The sequence below is a fragment of the Seriola aureovittata genome, chromosome 13, assembly GCF_021018895.1.
Source record: "Seriola aureovittata isolate HTS-2021-v1 ecotype China chromosome 13, ASM2101889v1, whole genome shotgun sequence".
NCBI lineage: Eukaryota > Metazoa > Chordata > Actinopteri > Carangiformes > Carangidae > Seriola > Seriola aureovittata.
Genome location: NC_079376.1, coordinates 1,377,501 through 1,390,678, shown reverse-complemented (window position 1 = coordinate 1,390,678; position 13,178 = coordinate 1,377,501). Strand labels below are relative to the sequence as shown.

At 39.9% G+C, this 13,178-nt stretch overlaps 1 protein-coding gene across 3 annotated transcripts in view; it reads right to left on the bottom strand.

Annotated features, from left to right (window-relative positions):
- coch (coagulation factor C homolog, cochlin (Limulus polyphemus)) overlaps positions 1 to 7,522 on the bottom strand; it is a 30,579-nt gene extending 23,057 nt beyond the window's left edge. Inside the window, exons 1-6 of one of the 3 annotated variants that reach the window (XM_056392727.1) lie at positions 7,393 to 7,522; positions 5,407 to 5,448; positions 5,033 to 5,077; positions 2,648 to 2,804; positions 541 to 674; positions 92 to 163 (exon numbers count right to left, since the gene is read on the bottom strand). In XM_056392727.1, the coding sequence (XP_056248702.1) occupies positions 92 to 163; positions 541 to 674; positions 2,648 to 2,804; positions 5,033 to 5,077; positions 5,407 to 5,440 (442 nt within the window). In that variant the 5' untranslated portion in view covers positions 5,441 to 5,448; positions 7,393 to 7,522. Of the gene's footprint in view, positions 1 to 91; positions 164 to 540; positions 675 to 2,647; positions 2,805 to 5,032; positions 5,078 to 5,406; positions 5,818 to 7,392 lie in introns of those variants that run through there. The other 2 variants (XM_056392728.1, XM_056392729.1) reach the window with 2 other exon arrangements.
- Between the last annotated feature and the right edge of the window lie 5,656 nt (positions 7,523 to 13,178).

Sequence of the window (13,178 nt, the reverse complement as noted above, 5' to 3'; positions counted from 1 at the left end):
AAATCCATGTGACATTTATTCTGAAAAGACGTGATACACATCGCCACTTCCTGCTTGATTAACGTCTTGTTTGACTGTGTGTGTGAGTTACCTGGTTGTGCAGCTGCAGGTAGAGCTGTGGTGCTGGTGTCACTGGTCAGCTCTAATGGAACATTAACAGGCTCTGGTAACACACACACACACACACACACACACACACACACACACACACACACACACACACACACACTTTATTATAGATTATGCATCAGTTTATGACGCTACGTTTTTTCCACATACTTTCCTTTTTTTTGTTAAATTATTATATAATAAATACAACATTATCATAATATTTTGCTTTTTAAAATCCTTAAACAACTAATCAATTATCAAAATAGATTTTTTTGTCAATTGACTCCTCAGCTCATTGACTAGTTTTTTCTGGACTCGATGAATAATTTGAAGACGTTTGACCAGTGACATCAGCTCTAACGATGGATCCACACCCCTTCTGATCAATCAACAGAGCGATCAGTGGATCAACAGTGTGGCTCCACCTACTGGTGAGGCTGAAGGAGGCGGTCCACTGGGACAGGGCCTGTGATTGGATCCCATGAGCGTAGGAGCTCATGTAGCTGTGTCGTCCCTGCAGTCTGTGGACCCTGACGGGGCCTCCGGACGGACCCAGGACCCCCCTGTGGACCAGAGACACAACTCAAAAACATCAAACTTTAAACTTTAAAGCAGGGAAGAAGAGACGGCACGGTCAGCTGACTGTTGTCAGTCAGTTACAGGATCATGCTGTTTTTTAAAATCCATTTATTTCAGAGTTCAGGCCATCGTTTTAATAACACTGTGCTCACTAAGATCATGGCCAGATTAACCTCCTGAGGGGCCCCGGGGCAAAAATTTGCTGGTCGGCCCTCATTGACCCCCACAGTACATGTCAGTTTCATTATTTCCTCTGCACCCAAAAACCAGCCGCTGCTCTGGAGCTGCACTTATTAGCTGATGACTCTGGCTGAGCTCCAGAAGGACGATCATCACGGCAGATGAAGCCTCTCCTCGAAGGAAAGCAGCTAAAGGACTCTGAGACTGAGAGGAACCAGATCCTCTGGTCTGATGAGACCAGGACTGAACTGTTGGGCTTCAGTTCTAAGCATCATAGAATTGGGTGGAAGTTTCTCCACTCAGGATCTCTGGAGCTCAGACCGACCATCAGGTTATTGGTCTCCTCTCTTACCAAGACCCTTCTCCCTGATGTCTCAGATAGTCCAGGTCCAGCTCTAATTTTTTTCCAAATCAAAATTTTCTTTTCATTGTTTTGCTCTTCACCGAATTTCTCAAGTGAAACGTCCTTGTAGTTGAATTCTTCCCAAAGACAAACATGTTCAGCTGGGGTAAACGGGGCTGAGCGGTCGGTTGGATGCGGGTCCTTGGTCGGCCATTTTTTACTTTGAAAGAAGTTTTATTTACCCAGAATTCATTGCACCACAGTCCGGCTTAAGATAGTCATGAAATAAAGGGATCTCATAAAAAACATAAAAACCATCAGGAAACAGGAAACGTTCAGTCAGACTTCAGAGAAAAGTGTTTTTAAACAGAAGTAGACAGATGACAGGAAGATGAGGTCTGAAGGAGTGAAGGGAGGATCCTGAGGGAGCAGAGCTGGTGCCTGTGTTTTTCCTCTCGGGGCCCCTGGAGGCCCTCTGTAGAGGAAGGAGGAGGTCATTCAGGGTTGAGAGCTTAATCCCTCATTCCTGCACATTCCCTCATGGTGTTGCTGTGTTGTCGAGCTCCAGCAGACAGCACGACTCACGCGGCTCATTATTATGTCACGTCTTCAGCTGCTGCCGGTAGCAGAACTGAGTGTCTGATCCACGTGTGTGTAAATCTACACCCAGTGCACCAGAAACACTCCTGACTCCGCCTCAGCCCTCTCCACGTCTTCATCCACTCCGTCCGACAAACTAAACCTCAGCAAATCAGCACCAAGAGACGCCCGCTTCGATTGGATGGCTTCACTCTGACGGACTTTGAAAACGCTCGGCTGCTGCTTTTCTCAGACGTCCAACAGAAACATTTGGCTCTTTCTCTCATTGCTGTGAACTGACTTCAGGTCAGGTTAACTTTGCTCTCGTCAACTCTGCAGCATTAATTCAGAGAGGTGGACTCACTCAGGGAAACCACTGAAACCTTCAGTTAGTTAGTTAGTTAGTACATCAAAGCAAACACAGAAACTCACCCCTAGATTTACTGCTGTAGCTGAGTGCGGGGGGATCTACACACAGGGAAACCTGCTGAATGATTTTTACTTCCTGAATCTAAAGTTCGCAGGACCAGTTGTCAGAATGACCAAAATGTTGATATGATCCAGTTTCTAAGATAATCTGGAATTTCATTGGTTGGTCACTTCTCTTAATGCTGATCATCTGGCAAACTGATTAAGACCAATGCACAATGTAATCAGTGTTATGGTTGAATGCACTCCTGAGACAAATCCTCGCTGTATGACTTGAAGTATACGAGTGTGCACCTGCTCTGCTCAGACTTGTGACTGACACTTTACATCAACAACCTCTCGCTGGTTTTCTCCAGTTTTTTTTGCCTTTGTTTAAAAATCATCTGATACAAAGAAAGAAATTAGGTTAAAAACTTTTAGTCCTACCTGTGCACAGCAGCTCCACAGACGGAGGAGACGGAGGCGTAGATTCCCGTCCCGAACACTGACACCCTCCACTGGGTGCAGTCTGGAGGACATAACACCACCACAGCGTCATCCATCAGGTCGGCTCCACGGGTCACACAGGTGATCGGGTAGGGTACTGATCAAAAAGTGACATCAACATTTCAGGAATACTCTCAATACTTTCTCAAAATGTTGAACTATTCCTTCAACATTTTTTTAATATTCATGATGTAAACTGCAAAAACATGTAAACATATTAATTTCTTCCTGTTCATCCTTCTTTAGTTTCATTTATGTTTTTCCTTCTATAGTACCTTAATGATTAAAGTGATTTAAATTGGTAAGATAAATTAAAAATCAAAATGAGTTGTTTACATTTATAAAACAAACAAATTTAAATTTAAATTTATTTTATCAAACAAATTTAAAAATATTTTATGAATTATATTTAAATAAGAATTTCTTTAATGAAATAAAATGTATTTTATAATGTAGTTTTGCTGTACATGAACTTTTGCTCCCTATTTATTTGATTTTCATATGCAAAAACCTAGAAAATTTGGGTTGTTCCTATGCAAAAAAAAACACTTTAATATTATATTATAATTTATCATTATATTATCACCACAGTGTCTGTGCTGCTTTGTAATTTCTTGCTTAGATTTGTGCAAAAAACACAAAAAAATATTCTTTACAATATTTTAGACACAACCAAAACTCAAATATTCTAGTGGTGAAAATCAGCAAAATTTAAATTGATGGTGAAAAACAAAGGTATGTTATTACCATGGTAATGATGTCATCACCTGGTTTTTAAGACCTTTAATTTGTCACAGTTAAAACGATCAGTCAAAAAAGCAACATAACTGACGTCAGGGTATAAAAAGAGTTCAGTGTTACATAATACTATTCATGAGAGTCAGTTATTCATTGAAATACAGTCAGGAAAACAAATCTGCTCTTTGAAAGGACTGACAGAGGATAAAAGGAGCTTTTCATCTGTTTCATCTATTAGAAAGAACGGACGGGTGCTTAGTTTAAATTTCAGACATTTTTATGATTCAGGCTCAATATAAACACGGGAAAAAATAGTTCTGAGGATCAACAACAAGTCATACAGGGAGGTTTAAAGTTACCTTCATCTGTCCACAGACACTGAGGGACTGTGTTTAAAAACCTCTGAAAACAATTCATCACAGTGAAGAGAAGAAGAAGAAGAGACGACGACGCACACACAAGTTTTCCATTGGCAGGAAACACATTATTATCCTAGCAACATGTGTGTTTCTGTTCATGTTTATATCACATTAACTCAGTTGAGTTACTCAGGCTCAAACACAAATGACATGAACAAATACATCAACTTTCCTGATTCCTGTACTTTCACCCTGAAGATCAACCCTTCATCTCGCTCCACCCTCCAGACAAACATCTGATTATGGCTCTCAGATTGATTTATTGGAAAACTTTTAGAGGCCTGATGATGTGAAATTATTGTTTTTACTCAAATAAAAACCAGGAGTCAATTACAAGCTGGGTCTCCAATAATGGTCGAGGGCGTGGTCGAAAAATTTAGGCCAGGGGAAAAACAAAGGTGGATAAACTCCTGGTTCTTGTCATATAATGTGCAACCACTTAAGTTTAATTTAATAATTTAATTTAATTTAACAAATTAAATTTGAATTTTAATCTTGCTGCATGAAACTAGCCACAACCACACAACTGCAGCCACTGTCTGGTGTGACCAGTCCTAAGCACTGAACGTTGTCCGTTTTCTAAATTACTTCATTATGTAATGGACGTTTCAGCATCTAGGGGGCGCTCACAGGACTGATAGTGTTGTGTCTTTGGTCTCAGTTTTTGAGATCATATTGTCTTTTTCTGATTCCACACAGATCCTGGATCAGTAAAGTGATACAGCAGCAGGTTCTCACAAACCCTGACGCACACTCGTTTTTACAGTACATGTGGGGACCCTTACTGATGTAATCCATCACCCAGATGTTTTTGTAACTCTGGACAAAAAAGTTAATTCAGACTTTTACTCTCAAACCAAATCCAAACCCACAGACGCCTCTATGAAGGAGAGAGAACTGGACAAAAATCACCTCTCGAAAATGTCCTCATAAACCCTAAAACTAACATTGGTCCTCACAGAGACAGACACACAGACACACACACTCTATGTTTAAATCCTCCTCCATGTTTTAAGGTGTGTTTACAGTCAGTTCGGTTGCTCACACTTACTGTTAATCTGAATCAAAACCACAAGTATCAACAGAGACTGATTAAAAAACAACAACTAGAGGAACAAATACAAAGAAAGAGAAAGAGACAAACAGACACGTAACATTCAGGACTGACCGCTGGACTCTGAGCCAAACGATGACGAGATCAAGAAGAAAAGGCCTGAAGACAAAGAGAGAGATCACATTAACCTGCCATCAAATACACAATACTGAGTGAGAGGGAGGGAAAAAAGAGAGAAGAAAGAATGAAAACAAGAAAGAAAGAAAGAAAGAAAGAAAGAGACATTACATTAACATGTTATCAAATACATAATACTGAGAGAAAGAAAGAAAGAAATGACTTTAGTAGACTATCAGTAGATAGAATAGAGTAGAATAGAGTAGAACAGAACAGAACAGAACAGAATAGAATAGAACAGAATAGAATAGAATAGAATAGAATAGAATAGAACAGAATAGAATAGAATAGAATAGAATAGAACGGTGTACCTGTCAGAGGCAGCAGGACAGACAGCAGAGACATTTCTGCACCTGAAACACAGACAACAAAAACAGTCAGTAAATTTGTCAATACATCTGTCTGTATACTTAACACATGATAACACTGTCAGAACCAGTTAGTAAACACACATGACACTACTGAGCGTGCAAACTGTAGATTAACCTCTTCATCAGGACCCACTAGATCAGTGGATAGTTAACTCAGTCAACTAGTGCAGAATGAGTAGGAGGTCAACAGGTGACTCAATGAACCAGCCATTAACAACTAGTTACTAAAACTTGATTGTTAGTCAATATATACATCAGTCAGTAAACCAGTCAAGAAATAGGTTAAACAAGACCAAATCAGCTAGTTAAGAATAAGCAGATTAGTCAAGTTATAAAGTCACTCAATAAATCTGTCAACTATAAACTGCCAGTTGCTAAACCTGCAGGTCGATGAGTGAACCAGTCAGTAAACCGCATCATATATTGCATGTTTCATGACTATGAACTAAACGGTAAAGAAACTAAACAATCAGTGAACACTCACTAAATTAGCCAGTGTTTTAAACCTGACCAGCCAGTTAATAAACATGTAATTTGTAAACAAACTAACCAACCAGGCAGTCAGCGAATTCATGTCCGTGAGACATGATTGTATTGTAAAAAAGAAAAATCAGCAAGCCAGTCAGTAAACCAGTTAACAAAGTAAATAACTCAAACAGTTATAGATCAGTCAGTAAACCAGTTCAGGCAGTTAGTGAACCAATCACAAATCAAACAAATGAGGCAGTAAACCAGTCACCCAGTAAAAACTCCAACCAATTCATGAGTATTAAGTATATAAGTGTTTACTACCCGTTGACTGGTGAACAGTTAGTAAAAACTTACGTCAATCAACTAGTAAAAAGTGACTAGCCTCGTTCAGTCAACAGTTAATCCCTAGAATTGTTAGTTAAGGGGTAAACCAGTCAGTAAACAAGTTAACAGACAAATTAAGTAAAACAGTGGTAAACAGTGTGTAAACTGACATTAGTCACTAGGTTAGCCAACATTTTTAAGCCTGGCACTATAGGCAGCCAATAAGGCACTGAAACAGTCAGTAAGTCACCTGATTAACAGTTAATTTGTAAAATAAAAAACAACTAGTCAAAGCAGTGAAATTGTTCATATACATGAGATATGATTGAAATGTAAAAAACAGTCAAACAGTTCAATAAGATAAGTTATCTGGTAAAGAATGAGTTAAAGGTCAGTAGTTATCTCAGTAAACCAGTCGGTTAGCCTTAAACTTTCTCAGTAAGCCAGTTAACAGAGTCAGTCAGTAAAAAATATGTAAAGCAGTCAGCAAGTCAGTGAAACAATCACAATTGGACCTGTCATTTACTGAGTAAATACACATGATAACTGAACAAAACCAGTCAACAAGTAAACAGTAAACCAGTTACCAAGTCAGCACACTACTTAAGTAATCGGTGAACTAATCAGTAAACCAGCCAGTGGACACTCAAACTAGGTCAGTCAACCAGTAAAGTTTGACTCATTAAATAAACTTTTAACTCTGTAAACCAGTCAGTAAACCTGCCTGAAAACCAGACATAGCTAGTAACTAGTTAAGAAGGTCAGTAAGAAGTAAAGAAACAAACAGTCACTCGAGTAGAAGAAACAGCTGGTTAGTAATCCTGTCATTTGACCAGTTAAAAGACCAGCAAAGTAAATCAGTAAACAACATGTAAACCAGTCGACCAGTCAGTAAACAATTCAGCCAGTTTATAAACCAGTTTGCACAATATAACCAGGTAAATAATATGTAAATAGTTGTCCTGTAAATGGTCGGTCAGTAAACTAATCAGCCAGTTAGTGAACCAGTCAGTAAAGTCCCTCTGGTTGGTTGTAAATCAGCCAGTAAAACAAAAAAGTTGTTTGTCAGTCACAAAAACAAAAAGACGGCCAGTCAGTCAGAATCAAAGAAATCAGTAAACTCAGTCTTACTGACTGTTTCTTCACAGACGTCTCTGAGGAAAATTGTTCAGACTGTTCAGAGTTTATTCCCTGGAAGCAGCAGCAGGCGGTAAGCTGATGATGCTGAGCCGGTGTCGATCGCCCAGCGAGAGAGAGGCAGCCCTTTAAATAAGCTCTCTCTCTCTCTCTCTCTCACACACACACACACACACACACACACACCTTACAGCCGTGACATCAGAGGAGGACGTGGGAGGGGCTTCAGTGACAGGTCGACCTGGGAGAGAGAGAGAGGGAGAGGGAGGGAGGGAGAGAGAGAGAGAGAGAGAGAGGGAGAGAGAGAGAGAGAGAGAGAGAGAGAGGGAGAGAGAGAGAGAGAGGAGAGGGAGAGAGAGAGAGAGAGGAGAGAGAGAGAGGGAGAGAGAGAGAGAGAGAGAGAGGGAGAGAGAGAGAGAGAGAGAGAGAGAGAGAGAGAGAGAGAGAGAGAGAGAGGAGAGAGAGGAGAGAGAGAGAGAGAGAGAGAGAGAGAGAGAGAGAGAGAGAGAGAGAGGGAGAGAGAGAGAGGGAGAACGAACTGAGGAAAGACTGAAAATAATGACTCACCAACATCCTCTGATGATGATGATGATGATGATGATGATGATGATTCTCTTTCTGATGTCCATGTTCAAATAAAACTTTTACAACATCAAACTGGAACTTTTATGTATTTTAATATTTATTTGCAAGAGAAATGAAAACAAACAGGAAACAAACTCTAACAGGACGGACTGAACTGACGGCACCGGCCCACGACTGTGTCACAGAGCGACACACAAACAAACATCAAACCAGAGAAAAGAAAGAGTGAAGGAAAATAATTTCCTGAGCTACAACCACAGACGCTCAGTCCACTCACTCTGCTGGTTAATTCATAAACTGAGAAACACTCATTAATGATGGTTATTGAGAATGAAACTCATTCAAAGTCTCATTGATGGAAAGTTAATCCAGGAACATGCTTCATTTTTTCAGTATGGACGATTAAAGAAATGAATAAATATTTAACATTGACATGAACGTGAAAGTGTCACCCAGAGAGAGAGACAAAGGTAATGATTCTTAATTTCAAGGGTGAAATACAGTTCACACATCCTTGCAGATATTTGATATATCACACTGAATGCTACTGTGAAGAGTCATAGCAAGTCAGCAAACTACACTTCCCTCTTTACTATATCAAAAAAGCCGAAAACATGACAAAATAGATAAAAATGTAATATTTAGAGTGTAAGATGAGTAATAAATGATACATATTATAGTATTACAAAAAAACATGAAGTTAAAACAAAAAAGTACAAATGGTAAAAGAGTTTTTATGGATCAAACTGAGCACAGGTTGAGCATATGTTGAATACTATAATAGCTAAAGATAATATCTTCACTAACTACATGACTTGGACATGTGAGTATATTAATAAGAAAAGAAGCAAAGAAAAGTTAATTTACACCAACTTGACTTATAAATCAACAAAGCAGTGGCAGGGATCGGTTGGGACAGTTCACACTCTTCTTCTTTTGCTCCATTCAACAAAATACAAACATTAAATGAAACAATTGACAGTAAAACATTTAAATAAAAAACACAATTAATTTTCACATAAACTGCAAAGAAAGATTTTAAGTCACTGTCCTGCTAGCTTAGCTGCTAAGGCTTCAGGCTGTATTAGCCGCTAATAGCATGACTGATTTCCAACTGAACAGCTGGTAGTTGAGTTGCACTGTGGGTAATGTAGGCGGCAGGTTTTGACAAGAGAGAAGAATATGTGGAATAAAAAGGACACTTTGAGTTTCTTTGGCTCTTCTCTTTGCTAAAGAGAATTCAGGTCAGAGTCAAGGCTTCACGTCCTCTGCTCAGGCTGTGATCAGCAGCATCTCTGGAGGTTTTGAACATAAATGAGTCAAATGAGAAACAGAATAAAATAAGTTTAACTCTGAAAGCTTTGAAACGTAAACCAGGCCTTACATCTCCTCTGCCTCCTGTTTGTTAGTAGAGCTCCGTCAACGTGACTCGACTCAGCTGAAGGACGAAATGTGACAAAACAGGATGTGACACAAAGGATGTGCAGAATCTGAGATGAGTTGACATATATTTCACATATATCATGTGCTGTCACCGAGTCCTTCGGCTGTTTTGTTGTCAGATTGTTGTCTTGAGGGTTGATCCGGGGGTAAAAACAAACCTCATGTTGTCACAGCGTCTCTGACGGAGATCAGAGCTCATACTGACTGAATCTCTCCCCGATCAAAGCTTATTACTTTTCATATTCATCTTTTTTATCTTTTAGATAAAAGATAATCTAATCGGCTCTTAAATGAATGAGATGAAACTGAAAACTTCTTGGATAGTGACCTTTAGGCTGCGCCTGAATGGTGGCGCCTGTTTTCTTTGCAGATGATGTGTTTATTTTCTTTGCAGATGATGTGGTCTTGTTTAAGAGAGACAAGATAGAGAAGAGGTCATCAGGCAGATTGGTGCAGCGTCAGCAGTAATGCCGGTTTTGTTGTCGTGGCCTTGTTCTGTTTATTGTGGAAGGCTGCGTTCAAACTGACTTCAGGACGCCAACAGAGAGCGGCAAAAAGTCGCAGTGTCATCTGGAAAAAAAGCTCAACCTGGCTCATCATTCAGTAAAGTGCTGCACTGGCCAATAAAAACATATTGACATGCATATTCCTATTTAATATTTGGTCATATGTGTACTTTCTAAAAAAAAGCCTAACTTCAACTTGAACAAGTGCATTCTTGTTTTCAGTGAATACAGAAACAGCTGTTACTCAGACCACTGACAAAACACTTTCTATTCCAAACCACTGTACAGCGTTTTGGCTCAGTTAAGCTTTTAAATGCATCAATCTGTTACTTCGACCGGACTTTCCGAATTGTATTTTCTGTCACACTAGTACCTGAACAACACTTTGAACCCAGGGCTGTTTTCAGTCTGAACGTCCACTGAGCCCGATGCCAACACAACCTGGAGCTGGACAGCTGGTGTAAAATGGGTGGATGAAATTTAATACTGAATAAATGTGATATTCTGAGATTATTCCTCAGAAAACAGTTAGAAGTCTTTCTGCAGAAAAGCAAAGAAATGTTTCAGCGTTGCTTTGCATCTGCACCAACAGATACGAGGTTTCTGTCTCGTGCTGGCGACTCGTCGCCGGAGGACTCCTCGCATTAGCCTCTTTCTGTCACCTCTGAGGCCCTGGTTATTGTGGAGGGCTGGGCGGAGCTCAGGGTCGGCTTGGTAACGTTACCCCTCACAGAGAGCGGCGTACCTGTGTGCAGGTATACAGGTAGGCCAGGCTTCGGCAGCCAGGAATTCAGCTTGGCCAGCTCCCAGCATGCAGCTGGTAAAATGAGAAGGGTGAAAAAAATGTCTCGGGGAAAAATGTAACTGGAGCAAAGGAGAACGTTTATTGAAGGTTTTCAACCACAGATACAGAGATAAACAGAGAGATAGACAGATGGATATGAAATATAAATGTAAACAATACTTTAAGCCAGTGGTATCAAACTAAATCTCTGTGCAGTTCACTGTTAAATCACTTCAGATGGAAAATTAACTCATTTTTTTGGACTTAGCTGAAATAATCTCTGTGTATTTTTCAGTCTGTTTTTGGGTTTTCAGGGATTTGACTCATTAAACGTCCTCGTTCTTTCTCTTCATGTGAGTCTGTTGTGTGTCTCAACTTCTCAGCAACACTAAGGCTCTTTTCCATGTGATGGAAGCTTCAGTCAAAACAGTCTTGTTGCCAGGCAGATTTTCAGGAGCCAATCAGTATCAGCAGCATCAGAGGTGCTATTGTATAACGATGTGAGACGGTTATGATTTCTGACCAGCGTGATATCATCCAGGCTGGTTTCCTTTCTCAGAGGAGAGGAGCTGAAGTTTTAATTAAAAACAGTAGCTGTTCTACTTTTAAAATCTGGTTCAAAGGACATGTACGAACAGAGCGGAGAGCAGGGTGAGGGTTGTGTAAGATGTTTGAGGAACTACAGTTCCAGAGTTGTGACAGTGTCCCAACGTCAAGTGTTCCCACAACAGAAGTCCTGTTCAAGTCTCAGCTCTTGTGCTTCATCAGGACAAAACATGAACGACTGTAGATAAAAAGTCAAAGGAACAAGAAACCTGAGACATAAAAACTGAAGGAGGTGAAGGTGCAGTTCAGTCAGAAACATCCGATCACAGAGCTTCACATCTTGTCGCGATCCTTCGAACGCTGCATTCGAAGACTGATTGTGTCTCAGTGACGTGACAAGGCTTTCCCTTCTCGAAGCCGTCCCTAGTTTCCGGGGCAATGAAGGGTCCAACAGGTGGCCCAACCCATCGCAAACCCAAAAGAAAGTAGACCGTAGACCAACCCGTACAATTTTGGTTCAACCTTCACAGTCTTTGCTGTCTTCAGAGGACACGATTTACGAAGGCATCACCTTCCAAAGGATGTGACCCGCTTGAATTGTTAAACAGCTGCTAGGTAGCTTGCTAGCTAACTTAGCTACTTGGAGAAACTAAACGAAAACAAACTGCAGAATAAAACCGTGACTGAGAACCAGAGCACAGGGCCTCTGTGGATGTTTCATGATCGAGTCGCACCATTAAAACTTAATAAATTAGCCATTAAAGACTTTAATAATAACCAATCAAGCATCTAGTTACTGTAGCATCAAAGACCGTAACATCACTCTCAAAAACATTAGTTTTAAAGTGCAAAATGATAATGGAAGCCAAACCTTTGTAAATGCAGGTTCCAGAGTTAGTATCATGTAGAGGGAAATATCTGATACTGCCAACACAGCTGATTTCATTAGATCATTTAACCTGTAATTTAAGATCTCAAACAGCACTTTGGGCAAATGTGTGTTTGCTAGTTTTTCTTTTATCAGTTACTTCATGTTAAGATCCATTTATCAGTTGTAAATATAATCAACTCATTTCTACACCAGAACTACTTCCAGTGATGGATGCTACAACTCTTGACTGAGAGAAGCTGATGGATGTGTTGCCTGTGTTTTTATAGACTGACATGTTGTTATTACCTTTATATAACCTGTTCCGGGCTTTATAATTGAGCCCCGGAGCAGATGTTTAGTTTCTTTGTCAATCTTTTATCAGATGGGCGTCCGGAGAAGGAATGTGATCTGTGTACAGACTCTGATCTCCCACAGAGCTGCTGCTCAGCTCCAACACTGCAGAGCTGCCTCAGCTGAGAGTCACTGCGAGGATCCTCAGTCCTGAGGTCTGGGAACAGTATAGTCTTCATTCAAGACCATGACATGTGGCTCAAAACTAGAAATCAAAACTCTGAATTAGTTTTGATGTGGTTTGATTTTGACATAAAGCAGATAAAGCAGATTTTATTATAAGAATAAGTTTATTATGCAGCTCAAAGACCTTCCAGTGTGTGATAAGAGGTATTAGAAGAACCTCAGACCAGCTTTGGGGTAAGGTGACCAGATATCTGAAATGAAAACCAGGGACATTTCCACTTCTGCAGTCAATATATCATTATCATATCAAATATCCAATGTTTTTACCTATAAAATAAAAAAGGAGACAGTACTGTAATAAACTATTGTGAAGGCCGATAAAATGACAACTACCTTTGAAGCAGTCATGAAGTCCTATTGTCTACCTATTCCTCCATTATTTACATTCCTTTAGTTTTTAAGTGCCCACAGATCTAAAGAATCAAAAACCTTTTACGTAAAAGGTTGTGAATATTGTTGTGTGAAGTCCATCGCAGATCATTGGGTCACTTTCATCTTCTTCACTGAT